At 46.4% G+C, this 19997-nt stretch overlaps 2 protein-coding genes across 13 annotated transcripts in view; one reads left to right on the top strand and one right to left on the bottom strand.

The window, feature by feature from the left end:
* Positions 1-19997, bottom strand: part of SMC2 (structural maintenance of chromosomes 2) — a 51163-nt gene that overhangs the window by 27501 nt on the left and 3665 nt on the right. Inside the window, exons 1-5 of one of the 9 annotated variants that reach the window (XM_075128841.1) lie at positions 15018-16216; positions 8566-8948; positions 2964-3205; positions 1704-1853; positions 36-158 (exon numbers count right to left, since the gene is read on the bottom strand). In XM_075128841.1, coding sequence (XP_074984942.1) covers positions 36-158; positions 1704-1853; positions 2964-3131 — 441 coding nt within the window. In that variant the 5' untranslated portion in view covers positions 3132-3205; positions 8566-8948; positions 15018-16216. The other 8 variants (XM_048850798.2, XM_075128840.1, XM_048850800.2 and 5 more) reach the window with 8 other exon arrangements.
* PTGR1 (prostaglandin reductase 1) overlaps positions 16972-19997 on the top strand; it is a 29615-nt gene continuing 26589 nt past the window's right edge. For 3 of the 4 annotated variants that reach the window (XM_048850805.2, XM_048850802.2, XM_048850803.2), the window contains exon 1: positions 16972-17273. The gene's annotated coding sequence lies outside the window, so the exon portion shown is untranslated. Of the gene's footprint in view, positions 17274-18083; positions 18191-19997 lie in introns of those variants that run through there. The other variant, XM_075128843.1, reaches the window with a different exon arrangement.

The following is a 19997-nucleotide window of genomic DNA, read 5'->3' as shown; positions in this document are numbered from 1 at the left end:
AAGGAAGTAAGTTTTTAGGAATATATATATAATACCTGCATAATGAGAAAGTGAGGGTTATTGACATTGAGCCCAACAGAACAGAAGAGATCCTGCACTCTTGTGTTGTTTGCATTCACACCATTGATTAGATACTTATTTCTACCACCAATGACGACCTTGAGAAAAAGAAAAATGGGATACTCAAAATTAACTAAAAATGGCTTTATGGTTTGAGAATACAAACTAATGGAATTCTTAGATGTAGGAATCTGAGCAAACAACAAATGGAAAACAGTTTCAATGTGTCCAGAGGGAATTAACAAAATTACAAAATACACAGATCAAACAAACCCTCTCATCAGTTTGAAGTACCGTTTTTAAAATCCTCTACCCCAACTGCAAAAATGTGAGCTAAACCCCCATGGCAAGTATCTTTGGCAATTTCTTGGCAGTCAGAAACAAGTCTCTCAGTTCAGTGTCAGACCAGAAAAAAAAAAAATACCGCCACCACAACTAGCAAACTTCTTGTCAGTTTCATCAGAAAGGTTATGGTTAAGGCTATTTTTTAGTCACTGGTATTTTTAGTAAAAGTCATGGACAGGTCATGGACAGATGGGAGGTGGTGGGGTGGTTGGCAGGGCTGGCAGGCTCTCTACCCGGCTTCTGGGAAGCGATGACATTCCCTCCCTAAGCTCCTAGCACTGCCAGCCAACGGCAACCACAGCCAATGGGAGCTGTGAGGGTGGTGCCTGTGAGTGGGGGCTGTGCTTGGAGCTAGGAGCTGAGGGACATGTTATCGCTTCCAGGGAGCCCCCCAAGGTAAGCGCTGCCCAGAGCCCTCATCCCCTTCCACGCCACAACCCCCAGCCCTGAGCCCCCCCCACAAACTCCTCCTGCTGCTGCTGGGGGGGGGTGGGAGGGAGGCGGTGGCCCAAGACTGCCCAAGCAGTGGCCAGTATGACTGGCCTGGGGCTGCCTGAGCTTCCTGAGACAAACTTCCTGAGACTTCCGTGACAAACTTGCAGCTTTAGTTATGGTTAATATGGGTCATGGGAACCAATTACTTCTAAAGGTGGTCCCTTCGTGTCAAGTCAAAGCACACTCTGAGACAGCATAGGAAAGCTTCCAGTGCTCCTGTCTGTACCACATCTGTTCTGTGAATAAATGAATTCAGTATCGCAAGTGGACAAAAGGAAAGGAGAAAGGCAGAAAAGGGAAGCACACTATTTTCTGCATGGGACAATATAGCTTGCTCCAGGAATGTTGTCTCATGATTAGGTGCGTTTCCATTTAAGGGAGTAGAGTCAATGTTTATGGTATATGGAATACTACAAAATTTGGAGTATGAACTGTGAAAAGGCAACTTGTTATATCCTTATTTAGTTGCTTAGCTCAAATCTTATATAGTTTGTTATTGAGTTCACTCTGAAAACATTGCTTTCCTAGCACAAGTTCATGAAGTTTTCAAGAGAGCATATTTAAAAAAAATTAGTGCACAATCAAGTAAAAGAAACCAAGTGTTCTTTAGAACCTTACCTGAAGAAATCTTGATTATGCAAAATAAGTTGAGGCGTAAGGATGGAGAGCATTTAAAAAAACCCTACAACATTGAATTCTATACCATCTAGTTGAAAAATAACAATCTGCCTTTTATCTTAGTATAGTTATTTTCCACTGAGAATGGTGGAAATACGTAAGTCTTTGTGATGTTAAACACTCACCTGCCTGGTGACTGTGATCTCATCATGAGCCTCAAATCCCAACGGACTCTGTTTCTTGTCAGAATTATCAAACGTGATTGATACAGTCGCTTTAATAATTCCAGCCTGACCATTTTTGTAAACCAAATCTTGCAAATTGGATGCTCGCACCTGAAAATGTGGAAAAGGAATACATTTATTAACAGAAAGCCATTGCATTGCTTCACACCGTGCACTATTAATTGCTAGAATTTGAGGAAAAATGTATGAAATATTTGAAAAATAGGAATACTATACATTTAGATACTCTAGCAGATCACAGGTATAAAACAGAGCATGGAGAAAATGTGCAAGATGGTTGCATGGTAAACTAACATACAGTAAGTCAGCTAAGCATTTTTTTTTAAACCAGATACATGAGAAAAATTAAATGCTTAGATTTAGAAGCACAATGACAAGATCAGTTAATACATAAGTGCCTTTATGTAACGTGTTTGATTTCATGATACAGTATGTGTGTGATTGTAAAGATAGCATAATAGGATTTGCTTGCAATTTTCCTGGATTTCCCTAGAATCCCAGAGCAGCATTGTTTAAAGACTGGGATCCACATTTGCTTCAAAATGCACACTTTTCATATAAGTAGCAGTAGACGCCAGTGTCTTTTAAATACAAATCATTTCAACAAAACCTGCTTGCTGTTTTTCTGATGAGTCAGCTAACAGTGTTCTCAGACCAGCTCCAGATATGCCCAACTTTATTATAGAGAAATAAGTTTGTGTTATATTCAGTGATTGTACTTTTACCTACCAAAAGTCTGCAGTTCCAATCTACGACTTCCTAACTTGGCATTTTTTCCCCAGTGGTTCTGGGCTGCATAGTTTATATCAATGTATGATTATTACTGCTATACAAAGCTAATATATTTATAGTCTTCTACAAAGTGTTTGAAAAGAATTCCCTAGTATTTGTAATAGTCCTATGTAAAAGAGTATCGACACAGTAGATATGATTGTAAGTCAATTTTGAGAATAAGAGTCAGTGGTAATTACAAATTCATATTTAATTATCAATAAAATCATTTTTATTTGCCAATTTGAGCCTAGCCAAAAAGTAGCATAGAAAATGTCAGTCTGTCTCATTTTGGTTAAAAAGTAACACCAGTCTCCACAACATTTTGTGAAGATTAACCTCAGGTTTGTTGCACAAGGATGCTATTCAGCACAATGAGAAGTTGTTCATTGACTCTTCCTAACTGCAGTTTTTCTCCTTCCTTTTTACCTGAGATAGGTTGGAGATGCCCAACAGGAAACAAATAGAGTCTAGGATGTTGGACTTGCCACTGCCATTTAAGCCGGTGATAGCATTAAACAGTGGGTCGAAGCCGTTGACCTCTGTCCTCTGGGCATAGGACTTGAATCCTTCAAGAATGATTGACTTGATATGCATCTTTTCTGTCTCTCTGGAGGACCTGTCCAAGCCCCTCTCCAAGGGATATGAAGAAAGATCTCAGATTTATAGTCCTGTGTGTTTTAAAATAACAAAAGCAGACTTGCTAAAATCAGAGGGCACTCCTAATATAAACCAAAGTATGAAACAAATGGAAAAGAATATACCACCACTCTAGCACACACAGTGGTATTTGGTCCCACATGCAAGAATGTGATAAGATTTTTTTTTGCCACAACAGTACAACCTCAGTTATCTGAATCTGTTATCCAAAGGAGGGATAATTGAGTCCCCCAGCAAATATTACTCACATTGAAGAGTCCCTTGATTACATGACTTTATTCAATATGCCTCATGATATTCAAATAGAAGTTCTACTGTAGAACAAAATAGGTTTCTCATCAAGAAAAAAAAATACAAGACTAATAGGGGGCAAAAAGAAAGACTAAAGTCTTTTTGAAGAAAGGAGAGAGGAAGAAATTTAAAAGGGCAGTGCTGAAGTACCTTGTGGACTGTTATTTGTATCCAGAGCAGAATGTGACTTTATGTTAGGCTTAAAATTGTGTTAAAATAGTTGAGAACTTCATAGGAAAAATATATGTAGATAAAAAACCCAGTCGCTTTCTTTATTTCAAATTGTTAAACTATAAAAAAAAAAAAAAATCCCAGTACTGTCTGCTATTTTTACAAATGTGATTTTCAGATTATCCCAAACTGAGATCAGAGAGAAATGTCTCCTTATTCTGTACACCTGGCAGCACTTTGTTTATAGCCAGTTTTACTGTGCGACTTTGTAAATCTGACAGCTCCTGGACAGTCCGTTGTCCTCTGTGGTTCGGGTCACCCAGAAAAAGGAAAAGACAAACAGTAAGAACAGGGTCTTGCAAAGGCAGGGACTGGGGGCAGGCACAGGCCTGGGACTGCTGTCCCTCAGTGACTAGGTTTACACTGAACAATTTTGGCCCCCCCCCCGGGGTGAGCATGTGTGATGAGAGGGCTTGTGCCCACAGGGCAGGCATGCGGGGCCCTTCGCTCCCTCACTGGTATCAGCCCAGACCCCCACTGACCTAGGCCCTTCTGGGGACACCCACAGCCCAAAGAAGCCCCTCGCTGGGGGGACGGGGGGGTGTCCTGCAGGGATCAGGACCCCCCGCCCCCAAGGCCCCTGCAAACATAGCTGGGAGGGATACCTATTCCTCAAGGATTCTCCCCCCATCCGTGGTGCATCCGCTGAGCCCTCTCCGCACCCCCGGCGAGAAACCGGGACGGGACCCGCCCCCTGGCCAAGGGCGGTGAGGCTGGGCCCCCTCCCTGGTTGCGTCCCTGCCCGGCCGCCTCTCACCTGCCGAGAGGCGGGTCGAGCGCGGGGGCAGACCGTTAGCCGCGGGGTCTAGAATCCCACCGCCCGGCCGCTCCCGGCGCCCTTCCGCTCAGCTTGAATTTTGGCGCGCAAGGACTGACGGGAGCCCCGCGGCTGCCTGATTGCCCTGGGCTCGCCTGAGCTCATCTAACCTGCACGCGACGCAGCGCTCCCGGGTGGCGACGAGCGGGGCGCCAAGGAGAGCGCGCCATAGAACCCCACGGCGCCGCGGGAGAAGGCTGTTTTAAGCGGAGAACGTATTGATTCCGGCGTCTGCCGTGGACAGACCCGGGCAAGAGAGGACCCGGACCTCCCCCCCCGCAATCTGATAGGTGGAGATGGAGATTGGGGGCTTCTTCCGCCCGCCCGCCTGCTGCTGCGAGTGCGCATGTATAACGGCGCGAGCCTTTGCTCCCTGTTTCTTGCGGGGAGGGGTGATCGAGGGGAGCGCGGGTTCCTTCCGGGTGGGGGCAGTAGAATAGAGCCAAGGACGGGGCATGTGCGCGCCTGCGGGGTGTGAGTCCCCGCTCGCGGGGGCAGCTGGGCATGCGGCGTGGGAGTCCCTGTGCCTGGGAGGAGTGGCGGGAAGCGTGCACTGAGGGGAGAATGCCTCCATCGCTTGGATCCGTCCGCGATTATTCTCCTCCTGCCTCCAGTTCCCAGGCACTCCTAGACTATGAGGGGTGGAAGGGACCTCAGGACGTCATCTAGTCCGACCCATTGCTCAAAGCAGCACCCGTCCCCAAATGGCCCCCTCAAGGATTGAACTCACAACCCTGCGTTTAGCAGGCCAATGCTCAAACCACTGAGCTGTCCCTCCCCCTTTGTGGTGTCCCAGGGGAATAGCAGGATCATAGAATCAAAAATGTAGAGCTGGAAGGGACCTTGGGATCACAGAATCAAAAATGGAGGGCTGGAAGGGGCCTTGAGATCAGGTCCAGCACCCTCTGCTGAGGCAGAACTAAGTAAACCTAGATTGCCCCTCACAAGGGTTTGTCCAACCTGTTCTTTAAAACCTCCAGGGATGGGGATCCACAATCTCTCTTGAAAGTGTGTTCCGAAGCTTAACTTTTTCTTAATATCTAACCTAAATCTCCCTTGTTGTAGAGTAAGTAATAGTGGTCACTATAACCAAGCGGTCCACCTATATTCACCTCTTGGACCAGATCCTGTGCTCCATTTAGGACTAAATCAAGAATTACTGCTCTTCTTGTGGGTTCCAGGACTAGCTGCCACAAGAAACAGTAAAGGAGTACTTGTGGCACTTTAGAGACGAACCAATTTATTTGAGCATAAGCTTTCGTGAGCTACAGCTCACTTCACTGTGGCTCACAAAAGCTTATGCTCAAATAAATTGGTTAGTCTCTAAGGTGCCACAAGTACTCCTTTTCTTTTTGCGAATACAGACTAACACGGCTGTTACTCTGAAACAAGAAACAGTCATTTGGGTGTCAAGAAACTTTATCTCTGCATCCCAGCCTGAGGTGACGTGTACCCAGTCAATATGGGGATAGTTGAAATCCTGTATTATTATTGAATTTATTTTAATGGTCTCTCTAATCTCCCTGAGCATTTCACAGTCACTATCACCATATATTTGTACTGCTATATTATTATTAGAGCATGGAATTACTATTCATAGAGACAGGTTCCAGAGTAGCAGCCGTGTTAGTCTGTATTCGCAAAAAGAAAAGGAGTACTTGTGGCACCTTAGAGACTAACCAATTTATTTGAGCATAAGCTTTTGTGAGCTACACGAAAGCTTATGCTCAAATAAATTGGTTCGTCTCTAAAGTGCCACAAGTACTCCTTTACTGTTTCTTGTGGCAGCTAGTCCTGGAACCCACAAGAAGAGCAGTAATTCTTGATTTAGTCTCAGACAGAGACAAACACCTACAAGATCTCTATCAAGCATTCTTACAACTACAATACCCACCTGCGGAAGTGAAGAAACAGATTAATAGAGCCAGAAGAGTTCCCAGAAGTCACCTACTACAGGACAGGCCTAACAAAGAAAATAACAGAACGCCACTAGCAGTCACCTTCAACCCCCAACTAAAACCCCTCCAACGCATTATTAAGGATCTACAACCTATCCTGAAGGATGACCCAACACTCTCACAAATCTTGGGAGACAGGCCAGTCCTTGCCTACAGACAGCCCCCCAGCCTGAAGCAAATACTCACCAACAACCACATACCACACAACAGAACCACTAACCCAGGAACCTATCCTTGCAACAAAGCCCGTTGCCAACTGTGCCCACATATCTATTCAGGGGACACCATCACAGGGCCTAATCACATCAGCCACACTATCAGAGGCTCGTTCACATGTACATCCACCAATGTGATATATGCCATCATGTGCCAGCAATGCCCCTCTGCCATGTACATTGGTCAAACTGGACAGTCTCTACGTAAAAGAATAAATGGACACAAATTAAATTTAACAAGAACGTCGGGGGGGGGGGTAGGAAAAAACAAGGGGAAATAGGCTACCTTGCATAATGACTTAGCCACTCCCAGTCTCTATTCAAACCTAAGTTAATTGTATCCAATTTGCAAATGAATTCCAATTCAACAGTCTCTCGCTGGAGTCTGGATTGAAGTTTTTTTGTTGTAATATCGCAATTTTCATGTCTGTAATTGCGTGAGGGGCATTGCGTTCTGTTATTTTCTTTGTTAGGCCTGTCCCTTGAAACCACTAAGCCAAGACGACAAACCTCAGCCTGAAAACAAGGTTTGCAACCAATCGTTCTCTGGGGCAGTATAGGCAACCTGTGCTCCGGCTCGGACATGGGCCTAAGACTGTACCACCTTTTCATAGATCTCATAACTGCTATCATTTATATATACACACAACATCGGGGCCCGACGAGGGCACAGACCCCTCCTTGGGATGCCAAGAGATAGTCCAAAGCCAGCCTGTTTTGGAGGGAAAACGTCCTGAGCTGCTGTACCTCTTTATTTAATGTTTTTACTGCTGACCCGAAATCACTAACCGAGTCCTCTAACTCTAAGGCAACTTTCTCAAGTACCATTTGCAGCCTTACAGTATAGCGGCCAATGCATGCCATGGCTGGCCCGGAAACCAGTGGCACTATTCCCAGTACAGAGCACCCTACAAGCTTCTCGGTTGTGAGGGGATTCTTCGTATTGCCCTCCAATGCCGTAGTCAGTCGCCGCAGGGTCTTTTCTCGTGACTCAACAGAGGTGTCTCAGGCATTTCTAATCTTTCTTTTGGGCAGTGTGGCAGTTATGGAAAGATGAGGAACTCCATGAGCTATATAACAGCTACCTGTCCAGTTGGCTGGCAGCACCTTGTAAGCCTTTCGGCCACATACAAAATAGTGACCCTGTAGGGCCCAGTAAGGACTGTTTCTTAAGGGGATTCCTGGGATATTTAAGGCTGCTTTTCCAAACAGTTCATATGCCCCTAGGGCGGCGATCCCATCCTCCTGATTGGGTACAAGTGGGGGCATTTTTAATTGTGCCGTTCAAATTACTCGCCATAGGGACCACTACAAACCCACCATTGGCTTGCTACATTGGAGATATTAACTGGAAGGCAAGTTACATTTCTAAACTCCTCTTTTGTGGTAAGATTATTTGTAAGAGTTTCCCTAAAAGGGGAGGAACCATTACACCCACACTGTTGGCCTCCCCTGTTGGTCTTTATCCAATACCCATCAGCCCACTGTGTAATAACACAGGAGCTTTTTCCCACAGGATGCCCATAGTGATCAGATTGGTTTCGGGTAAAACATAACACTCCCTCAGTGAGTACTGCAACTGAATACTCCTGGACCTGATAGGTGGCCTACTGTAAAGAGGTCTTGTTCCAGAACGGCGAGTCCGTTCTTTCCTGCTCTTTGGTGGTGGCTAATTCTGCTAGGGTCAAGGGCAGCATGTCAAGGGGCATTCCCGTTTTGGGGGACAGTGGAGTTGGAGCACATACCCAGCAATCAGTCTGGTTTGTTAAATTAGCAACATGGTGCGCAAGCGAAACAAAGGAGTTATGCTCCCGATATGCACAGTTTGGAAATACCAATACAGAGAATAACAATGTTACCCAATTAATCATCACCAGAGTCTTCCTAACCCTGGGTCTCCAGTACCTGGGTGGGCCCATTTTAGCATTAAGGTGCCCACTATTTGTGTCTTTTAAACAGTAGCTTTAGCCCGAGATCGTCACTAGATGAGGAGTCGGCAAGTTGGACGGTCCACTGTTCTGCTGATGAGGGGGCGGGTACTGCCTTCAGATGAGAGTGATGGATCCAGTTCTTGTGTTCCTCGATCTTTGCCGCTGTATGGGAGATCAGCAGGACGGTATAGGGTCCTTTCCACTTTTCCTGGAGAGGCTCGTCTTTCCAGGTGCGAACAAGCACAGAGTCACCGGGCTGTAAGGAGTGGACGGGAGTGTCCAAGGGGAGAGGCTGGGAATCCTTGGTATACCTGTGAAGAGACAAGAGAACAGCAGACAGGGAACACATATACTGTGACAAAAAAACATTACCCAACTCCGATTCTGCTGACAGAACCGGGGTGCCATTCATAGGCCATGCCCTTCCAAACATAATTTCAAAGGGACTGAGCCCTAATCTACCCTTTGGGAGAACGCGGATACGGAGTAGGACGAGGGGCAAAGCATCAGGCCGTCGCAGTGAGGCTTCTTGGCACACTTTTGAGAGATGCCATTTAAGGGTCTGATTGATACGCTCCACTACCACTGGCTTGTGGTCTCCAGGGCGTATGGAGTTTCCAGGGGATCTGTAAGGCATGTGAGATGCTTTGAATGATTTTTGACGTGAAGTGTGTCCCGTTGTCAGATTCCATCCACGGGGGAGTCCAAAGCGAGGAATGATCTCCTTAACAAACTTGAGGGCCACTGTCCTGGCAGTGCAGTTACGGCATGGGAAGGCTTCTGGCCATCCGCTGAACCAATCCACTATAACAAGGAGATATTTGAACCCTTGGGTCCGGGGAAACTCAGTAAAGTCTATTTGCCACACTTGTCCGGGGCCCGGAGTGGGTTCCAGGGCAGCTGGTGGCACAGGATGTCCCGGTTGGGGGTTATTCTTTTGGCAGACTAAGCAGTCTGCTTGTACCTGGGCAGCCAGGGGTCGGAGTCCGGAAGTGATAAAGTATTTTCCCATTAGTTGGATAAGTGCTTCCCTGCCAGCATGAGTGGTTTGATGTAGTTTCTGCAGCACTGGCTGGATTAGGCCCTTTGGTAAGAGGACCTTCCCTTCTGGGGAATGGAGCCATCCCTCCTTTTCCCGGAGACCGAGTTTGTCAGTTAGCTGTCTCTCCTCCCCAGAGTACTGAGGGGTTGGAAGCTCCCCTACTGATGGGATAAGGGCATGCATATGGGCGTTCTCAGTCTGAGGGGATGGCAGGGTGGCAGCATGCTTAGCCTCTCTATCTGCCCGGGCATTACCTCTGGCCACATCTTGATCCTCCCTTTGATGGGCTTTACAGTGTACCACCGCCACTTCCGAGGGAAGTTGTACAGCTTCTAAGAGCCGGAGGATTTGGGGCCCGTACTTGACTGGGGAGCCTTGGGCTGTCAGCATTCCCCTTTGCTTCCATAGGCCAGCATGAGCATGCAGCACACCAAAAGCATACTTTGAATCAGTAAAAATGTTGACCTGCTTTCCTTTTGACAGTTCAAGTGCACGGGTCAGGGCTATTAGTTCGGCAAGCTGAGCAGAGGTCCCAGCAGGCAAACCTTCAGCTTCCACAGTGTCATGGAGGGCCACAACAGCATAACCCGCCCTCCTTTGCCCATCTATTACAGTACTGCTACCATCAGTGTACCGCTCATAATCTGCATTTGGGAGGGGTACATCCTTTAAATCCGGACGGCTGGAGTACTGGACATCTATGTTCTCTAAACAGTCATATTTCTGTTCCTCTGTTTCTGGCAAGAGAGTGGCTGGGGTTAAGGGGCAAGGCTGTAAGGTGACTTCAGAGTTCTCTAACAGCTTAGCCTGGTACCGAGCATTCCGAGCCTGGGTGAGCCAAAGCCCTCCCTTTGCATCCAATAAGGCTCGGACCATATGGGGAGTATAGATTTGCATAACCCCTCCCAATGTTAGCTTCCCGGCTTCCTCAAGCACTAGGGCAGTAGCTGCGACCGCCGGTAAACATGCCGGCCAACCCTTTGCAACCTGATACAGTTGCTTAGAAAAATAAGCCACGGGACATCTCCATGCCCCTAACAGCTGTGTAAGCACTCCTAGGGCCACCCCCCTTCGTTCATGTACATACAACTGAAACGGCTTAGAGAGATCCGGTAGGCCCAGAGCCGGGGCTTCCATCAATTTTCTTTTCAGGATTTTAAATGCCCTGTCAGCCTCTGGGGTCCAATAGAAGGGGTCATGATCTGCTCCTTTTACACAGTCGTACAGGGGGTTAGCCCACAGTCCAAACTCTGGGATCCATATCCGGCAAAAGCCTGCCATACCCAGAAATGCCCTGAGCCGCTTACGGTTACTTGGGGTAGGAACTTGACAGATAGCTTCCTTTCCTTTTTTTTTTTTTTTTCCTTCGCTTGAACGCTGACGCTCCCCTTGCCTTAGCTGTAACCTGATTCCTCTACCTCAGACAACAGGGTTCTCAGGAGGATATTACAGTCGCCTCAATCCGGCTTGTGACTACTGAGGCACCCCTCAAAGACTGATATAAACCTGCTTGGGTTGGTGGAAAACTCTCCTGCCTGTGCTTTGAAAGCAGCCAAATCCACAGGATTAAAGGGTACATGGGTGTAAACTTGCATAGTGGTAGCCTGACATCTGTCTGCCCCTGGGCAAGCCACAACAGTCTCGGTAAGCAAAGGATAGAGTCCCACCGAGGGGGCAATCTCTGTAACCCGAGGCATCCTACCCTTATAAGGTGGAGGTGTGGGGGCCGAAGGGGACACTGGTTCTGCCATTACAGTGGGGGTGGGGGTCTGGGGACTAACATTAGCTGCTACCAAACCAGTCGGAGTCAGATTACAGTGCTGTAAAATATCTGGTCAAGTACATAGAGTCAGAAACAAATGCGCATACGTATATATGTTCATTCCATTTACCCATTCACTGACAAAACAAAACTAATTGGAGGATCGTGTTGTAATTAATTGACCCTCCTGGTGGCCACCACTCCTGGTCCTCTAGTTGATATTGAGGCCAGTCAACTGTACAGAATCGTTTTAATTGGCTCTTAGTCATCGGATCCGCACCAAATACCTTTCAGTTTGCTAGAATGCACTCTAGGGGCTTACACCGTGCCCTAACCCCTGAGCTCTGTCCCTGTCCCATACCTACAGGGTAACTCTCGGCGTCCCCAGGTTCCAACAGAGCATACAGTCTGGATTTCAAAAGGTTCCTACCTTATCCAAGGGACCAGTTCTTCACTGTCGTCTACCACAACTGCTTCACCACTACATGAGTGCGTTGCACCGTTGTGCCCTCCGCGGTCAATCAAATCGTGTCTCCTCCGAGGCCCCGGTGAACTCACCTGTGCGCACTGGGCGTCGGTTCTCGCCGCAATCCTCGACCTCCAGGAGGGGTCCGGGCAAGGCTAAATTGCAGCCTCTGGCCCACCCAGGGACACCAAAAGCTGTTGCCAGCACCCAGTGCCGAGAGGCTGAACAACACCTTGAGTGGTTTGTTACCCGGTGTGCTGCACCCAATAATCACAATGGGGTGGAGAAGCAGAAAAGTTTATTTGAAGCTTCAAATAGGTACAGGGAGATTTGAATCTCAAATCCTGTACCCAGAGCAGGAAGTTACACAGGCTTTTATACATCCTTTTTCCCAGCATACTTATCCAATAGCAAGCTGCCCCAAGTATCCATATAGCCAGCCAATCCAGTTCCCAGCTAGTTCCCTGGTTCTCTGTATCATTTGTTAAACTATACATAAAGCTGCTTTATTCAGCATTGTTCTTCCATATCTGCCCTGTGTGGCCTTGCTTAGTTTCAGGCAGTCTGACTCTGCAGCATATTGTTGCAGATTCTCAGCATAACTGCTGTGTGTGCCTCCAGGCGGGGGAGGCCAAGGATACTTGGGCCTAGTATGCAGAGGTGCTGCAGAGTGCCTCCAGGCGGGAGGGGGGGCCCAAGGACACCTGGGCCTAGTGTGAGGGGGCTTCATCGACACTCGTGGTCTTCCATCCCCTCAAGTTACCTAGTGGCCATGCCCCAGTGTCCCCAACACATTTGGTGTTCAGATAAGTAGTTCTGGGCATGATCTGATGAGTTATGATCAGACCTGACTTAAGCTGCTTACAGCATTGCTGCTCTGTCCCTCAGCCCAGAGAGAACAGACAAAGGGAAAGTTTCTTTCCCCTTTTTAAAAGTTCTAGCCTTCCCATTGGCTCTTTTGGTCAGGTGCCCACTTTTTTTTCTTTACCTGGAAAACATTTTAACCCTTTATAGGTAAAGCAAGCAAAGAACAGCTACCAAGAAGGATCATACAGCTAACTGGCTGGCTGGTGTCCATCAAAGGGAGCTATCCCCCAACTTTATTTATCACAATCCTGATAATTTTTCATACCTGGCTCCAAGCTTCTTACAGCATAGTTCTGCCCTGTCCCCTCCCTCTGGGAGAACAACAGACAGACAAAAGGGGAGTCTTGTTTCAATTTAAAAAAGTTCTAGCCTTCCCACTGGCTCTTTTGGCCAGATGCTCACTCACTCCTTTTACCTATGCATCCCAGTGACTTTTAACCCTTTACAGGTACAGCAAGTAGAGAACAGCTACTAAGAGGGATTTTATAGCTACTGGCTGGCTGGGTGTCCACAAAAGGGAGCTCCCCCCCCCCTTCATTTATGACAGGTGTGAAAAAAAACCACACCCCTGTGCGATGCAAGTTTCAGCGCTGTACAGTGGCAGTGTAGACAGTTCTGGTACCTATTCCCCTCGCGGAGGTGGTTTTATTACAGCGCTGGGAGAGCTCTCCCCCAGCACTGGGGCCGCGACTACACAGCCATGTTAAAGCGCTGACAGAAGCCAACTGACCATCCTTCAAATTCAACAAAGTCGGAAACAAGCAGCCTGGATGGAGTTTCTATCCAGGAGTCCAAGCCTCTGTCTCTCTGCACATAGCAGCCTATGTTCTTTTTGATCTTCATTCCTTACGATATCACATAAAATTCTGCTTAACACTTATGCGCTATGCTAGCAGTATGTGACCTTGGGCTCTGAAAGTGCCCCCAAGGCCTGCCCATCACCTGGTGCCCACTAGGTTAGCTTTCCTATGTAGCCTCACTCACCAGTCAATCTCCCAACTCCACAAAGCAACTTGGAGCCTTAAACTGACACTTGTCAGGTCACATAAGGCTGTAAGGGAGCTGTCCCTGACGCTGCTGTCCCTGACGCTGCCCCAAATTCTGTAGGTGCGGTGAGGTTGAGAATAGGGGCTCAGCTATCTCCAGCTCCCTAGAGCAGTGGAATTTTTTACTTGTCCTAATGGGAGTTGCAACTTGCATAGTTATGTAGGGGTTAAGCAGCTGCTGCATTCTACCCCAGAGGTGGTCGTATTTCAGTAGTGGGCGAAGTGGTTTATATGCATAGTTTGATTATCTGTTATTTAAGGCTCTAACACATGTCAGAAATTTGAGTAGGATAAGTGTGGATGCTGCCCAAACTGTGATCGTGTCTGTGCTCTATATTTTGGCCTGCTTCTGCAGGGTGAAAGTGTGGAACTTCCTCCAACTGAAGGCTATGGACTCCTAATGGGACAAGCTGCTGGAGTGCACCATGTGACTCTCAATGGGATACGCTCCTGGAGCATGAGAGCAAATGGGCAGAATGGGACTGCCCACTTGACTAGCTGGTTGTTCTCCAAGGAACGCCAGTCCACTCAATGGCAAGTATTTGCACTTGCGATGCTGGGTGGTGGATGTTCAATTCATTCTGTCTCCGACATTACAGGTGGAACTCAGTTTCCTGACTTGCCAGGTGAAAATGGTATGTCACTGATGTGTTCTGAGTGCTGTGTTTGGAGAGGCATGTCTAGATGCTGCTAACTTAGATCCAACTGAAGTGCAAGTTACCACTGCTGCTAAACTGCATGGGAACATTCTCCACACTGGTGCATAGGTTGAATGCCACCAAATTTGCCAAAGATTTGTGTATGTGATTGCTGGCAAAGACCAGGTTATCAGACTGTTGTCTTCACTGGGGGTGATGTACCAGCTGTCAGGGCTCCACCAAATGCACAGAGACTCCCAAAGTAGCTCTCAATCATGCTGCTGGAGGGTATAGCGTTGACACTGAGCATTTCTTGTTGCCTTGGAGGAGACTTAGATGCATGAGGCACCAGAGGAGTTTGTGAAGCTGGAGGCATGACCCATCGGTTCCAAAACAGCTACTGATAAGACATCAGGCCCCAGTTATAAGTACCCCATGGCGCGCTGTCCCTAGACCTGCTCCTATGAGAGCATCAGTGTTGAGATCTGGATCTCCATGAGGAGGGTGGGAGCAAATTTTGAACCCTGCCATAATCAGACCTGGATATGTAAGATCCTACCTTCAACTCCAAAGAGGAGTAGGAGAAATCCAGTGGCCATGGAGCTCTGGTACCAGGTGGTGTAAAAGGAGTTGGCAAGTGGGATGGATGAGGAGAAGCAGTAGGTGTGGGTGAAGCACTGGGGTGAAGCTTGCCTGCTGACAGTACCGATCATCTGATTTGGAGGTGTTCTGAGGGCTGCTCTGAGGGCTGCTCCGTAGAAGCCAGTGTTGAATGGGCGAGCGCTGAGGATGTAGTGAGTACCAGTGCTTGCACTGGAGAAGACAATGCCAAGACATCTGGGCAGGAGTGGAGAGTCTGGCACTGAAAGGCAGAGCAGGTCCTTGGCCACTGTGGACACTTCTGGTGTTGTCAGCACAGAGAACGTCTGGTAGATAGCAGGATGCAAGAGAAAAGTCGACTCTGTAGATGGCCCCGGCCATGGAGTCGGCCTCAACAGCACTAAAGTCGGTGCCAGAGTCAGTGGCTCTAGGCGAGTGGCTCTGGAACAGAGGTGGTGCTAGCCCATTGGGGGCCGTAAGCAGAAATATTTTTGCCCTCCCCTTCACAACACATAATAAAAAGCAAATAGTGGTGCCCCTTGAGCTTCTCAGGGCCCTAAGCAATTGCTTAGTCTGTTTATGCCTAGCACCAGCTCTGTCAAGGAAGTATGCATTACCGGGTAGCACCTAGCTGGTTCTCTGAACTCAGTACCTGACTTGCTCCTGGAGGATTCTGCTGGAGACTGAGTGATGATGAGACAATTTCATAAACATCTGAGAAACAGGATTTGAGTGCTTCCCCCGCTCCTCACCCCTTTTATTTTTACCCACTAGACAATCCCAAGCCACCTGGTTTGCCAACATCTGTGAAATGTTTCATTTTATTGTTGGGAAATTCAGCCAACTGGCAGCTTCTTTTAATCTATCAGAGAAACTGCAAGGTCAAAGAAATATCTAGGTTGTGTGTGTTTACTTGAGTCACAACATGTATAGATAGTGAAATGCAGACCTCAGGCACCAGACAAACTGCCTCTGTAGGTCTGAATAGTGCAAAGTTGGAGCAACCTTATTGTAAGAAAGCTAAGTGGATGGATTAGAATTAAAAATGTATGGACCGAGATTTTTAAAAAATTGACAGTGATTTTGAGTGCCTCAGATTTTGGGTGCCCACCATGACATATAATAAAGGGGCTTGAATTTTAGAGGGTGGGTGTTCATCCATTCTGAAAATCAGGGGTCCATTTAAGCTGTCTCAGTTTGGGCACCCAAAACCTGAGGTAGTCAGCCACTATTCCAATTGATCAAATTTTTCCTCAAGAGAGAGGGTCTTACAAGGAGAGGGTCTCAAGACCACATTTGTCCCTTGTCATAAAGTTAATCTACACACTGTAGTATTAACTGCTAAGGAAGTACTACAGGCACCAGAAACCGTCAGATTCCAGTGTGGGTTTTGTTCAAGTCACCTCTTTCAAAACTTCTAATTTTCAGACTATTATATCCAGGTGGCTGATCCCTGCTGTAACTCCATTGACTTAGTTGGAGTTAGACTAAAGATGAATTTGACCCAGGGTCTTTCCCAGATTAGGAATGTCCATGTTTTGTTTTGTTTCTGGGGGTGAGTGCACTGGGAGTCACAGTACAATATTCTGCAGTGATGATCCAGAACACTGCAGCAATTAAAACTCCGTGTAGGAGGAAATACAGTGAACTAGTTTAATAACTTTCTATAGCGGGAGAGGACAAACCTCTGTTTTTTTGTTATTACTTGCCTTCTGCAACCTGAAGTTATATGTGTGAGCCCAAGAGTGCCAGGTGCAAATCACTGTTCCCTTCCTTCATTCCCTCCGCATTTTCTTGTTTACCACCTGCTTAGCTGTCTTCCCCATCCTCATATCGCCCTCTCATTCAGTCTCTCCAACACCCAAACCCAGCAGTGCTGTTGTTAACAGGTTTTTCTCTGTAGTACAAGCAAGAGATAGCATCTCAGATGTGTTCTAGGTGCAGGAATAATTTTCCATTTTAAAAGGGAGACAGAAGTCAGGAGAATATAAAAGTCCTTTAAGAAAGCATTCAGTCTAGGAACTCAGCCTTTCTGCAGCGCTATTAGAGAGCTATTAGTTGTAGTGATACAAAGACACAGCAGGTGGCATCAGAGGAAATACAGATAATTATAGTGGCATGAACCCTACTTTCTGGAGCCAGAAGAGTGGGAAAGCAGAACAGAGCAGTCTAACTTCAGTGTCCAAAGAAGCTGCATCCATTAACTGTTGCACAGGTTAGTAATGGGTGATAGGAATGAACAGTAGTAACTGGGACTGAGTTGATGATAATTAAAAGGCATCATTATCTAGGCTCTTACACATTTGCAAAGTCGATCCAATTCTGTGTCTTATCTCAAACCAATTCTGATAGAGAAATGGCTGCTCAGAGTAGGCCAAAGTTTAGGTTTTTGTAATAAATAGCATTTTCCAGAAATCTAAGAGTAATAGAAATGTTTCCTTAAATTATAAATTGTAGTGAAAAACTTAATTTAGATAGTCCCTGGCAGTGTTTGTAAGCCAAACACTGCAACACCAGAACTAGTGCAGGGGAAGGAGAGAGTGAAACTGACTATAAAAAAGGGAAGCTCAGTATATTTTCGTTGTCTAGCGGGAGCTTAGGGCGGGAAAGAAACATGAGTGGTGAGAAACGCTGTAAAAGCCAAATTCTGACCTTAATTTCACTAATGTCACTATATTAAAGTTTATGGAATTACTCTGGGTTTATACTGGTATAAAAAAAACAGTATATGGCCTCAAAGTTTTAAAAAAGTTTTATGAATGTAAGAGTTTATTAGTCTCACACTGATTATGAAAGTTGTGCTTTGTTTGTTTGAAATTAGGCTTTAACTTGAGAATGTTTCTTGAATCTGGCAGGTTGATTTTTTTTTTTTTTTTCAAAAAAATTTATCATGTGTTATCCCAGCCCAGAACTCCTGAGTGGGACCTGTAGTAACAAGCAGTGTAGACATGCCCACCCAGATTCTGAGACCTGGTGAGGAGGGTGGGTCTTTGGGCCTGGGCTCCAGCTAGAGCAGGAATGTCTACACTGCTATTTTCAGCTTCTATAGCGCAAGTCCTACGAGCCCAAATCAGTTGACCTGGGCTCTGAGATTCACTGCCACGGGGCAGGGGGGATTCAGTGTACCCTAAGGTAAGATTTTTCCACAGGCACTCAGCACACTGGGTGCTGCCTATGAAAATGTGGCCTTTTATTTTGGTGCCTGAATGGGAGTGGGACTCTTGAAAACCTGGCCTTAAATTAAGTGGATTAGAAGTGGGGAAATGCCAGTAATTAAACCTGGTGGAAAGTTTTTCAAGGTTCCTACAGACTGGGATAAACAAGCAAGTAAAATTTATTTTAAATTTTTGAAAAATGCTTTGATATCAGCCTCTTAAGAATCTGTATTTGTATAAAACTACTTCAGAGATGGTAGGCAAGATAGAACCACAGCTTCCTAATAATCTGTGTTAACAATGTAAAAGTCGGATTCTGCTCTGTGTCAATCAGTGGGAGTTTTGCTAATGACCTTAGTGAAAGCAAAATCTGACATAGTTATTGGGATCATAGTTAATGTTCTGAAATATGTTGTATTTTCTTCATAATTTTTTATATGCTGAACCTTTGTCCTGAAATTTTTATATATTGTGTAGCAACACTAGGAATGCATGATAGTCTGTCCGACTGTTCTCAACCTTTTCCACAGTGGGGACCTCATTTTTCACACCAGAATAGATATGGGGCCTTTGTCTGTGTAGCTGGGATCCCCCTCCCACTTAATAATATGGGTAGGGTAGTTACAACCCTGAAGTGGAGAACCCATCTTCTATCCAGTCCCTGGAGAGAAGTACTCTGAGCAAGCCAGCACTGGTCCGTGACCTATTTAGCAACGGCAGAGCTGCATTCAGCCAGGAAAATCCCTATGCATTCTCTGTGCTCAGACACGCAGTTCAGATCTTTGTTATTTGAAAGCCAATCACCCTCAGAGCTGCTAGTATTGAGTGCTCATTTTCTGACAAAAAATAGCCAAGAGGCATGCATTAAAAAACCCAGAACTTTTACAGCCTCATCAAGTCCCTTTTCAGCTTCACTGGAATCCTGTGAGCTGCTGAAGCTTCCCAGGGAGTTGAACAATGTGCCCAAATGAGTTGGGGTGCAATAGACTGGATTCTATTCACTGTCTTTTTCTGTGGTAGCTTGGGCACCATCGGTGCAAACAGCAACACAGCAATGCCAATCCAACCTGGCTGCAAGAATTGATTGGTGAAAAGTTTCAAAGATTTCCCACCTCCGCCCTGGAGCGTGCCCTGAATAGACAGCAATACAGGGAGTCCTCATGTATGCATCCTTCCTACCTATATTAAACTCATGTTACATGTTGGGCAGAAGACATCTCTAGTTTTACCCACTTGTGTTGAGAAATTGTCGCTCTCCTGAACAGGTGCTACTGACCACTGGAAGCCATATTGTGAATTCATCACTTGACTATATCATGGGAAAGGGGAACTGCTTTGCCTTGACTGGCAGATCCCAACATTACATTAACAGTTAAGAGAGACAACGTAATTATTGTTTCCACAATTATATGAGACTTGGGAGCTTTTAGTATTCACTGCAAACCCAAGTCTGATGCATGCAGGGTTTTCATGATTACAGCACTGCCATTTAATAAAAGAGGCTTCTAGTTTTGTCAACCCATGCATTGTTGCTCAAGGAATTTAATGGGTTTCTTTAGTGAATGTAAGGGGTCTGTTAGCCCCTTACTAAAACTCATTGGGGGTGTTTTGGTTGGCTAGCTCCCAGTAACAAAAGAAAGGGGAAGGGTCAATGGGAAATCAGGACCCTGAGACTGACAGTCCCTAGGAGGAATGGGGAGAGGCCAATGCTTCAGGTCAGCCTGATTGACAGGGCAGGCAGGCTAATGACAGAGTCAAGAGGCTGGGGAGGTCCCCTCCTCCCT

The sequence above is a fragment of the Caretta caretta genome, chromosome 5, assembly GCF_965140235.1.
Source record: "Caretta caretta isolate rCarCar2 chromosome 5, rCarCar1.hap1, whole genome shotgun sequence".
NCBI classification, from domain to species: Eukaryota; Metazoa; Chordata; order Testudines; family Cheloniidae; genus Caretta; species Caretta caretta.
This window is presented reverse-complemented; position numbering and strand designations above follow the sequence as displayed.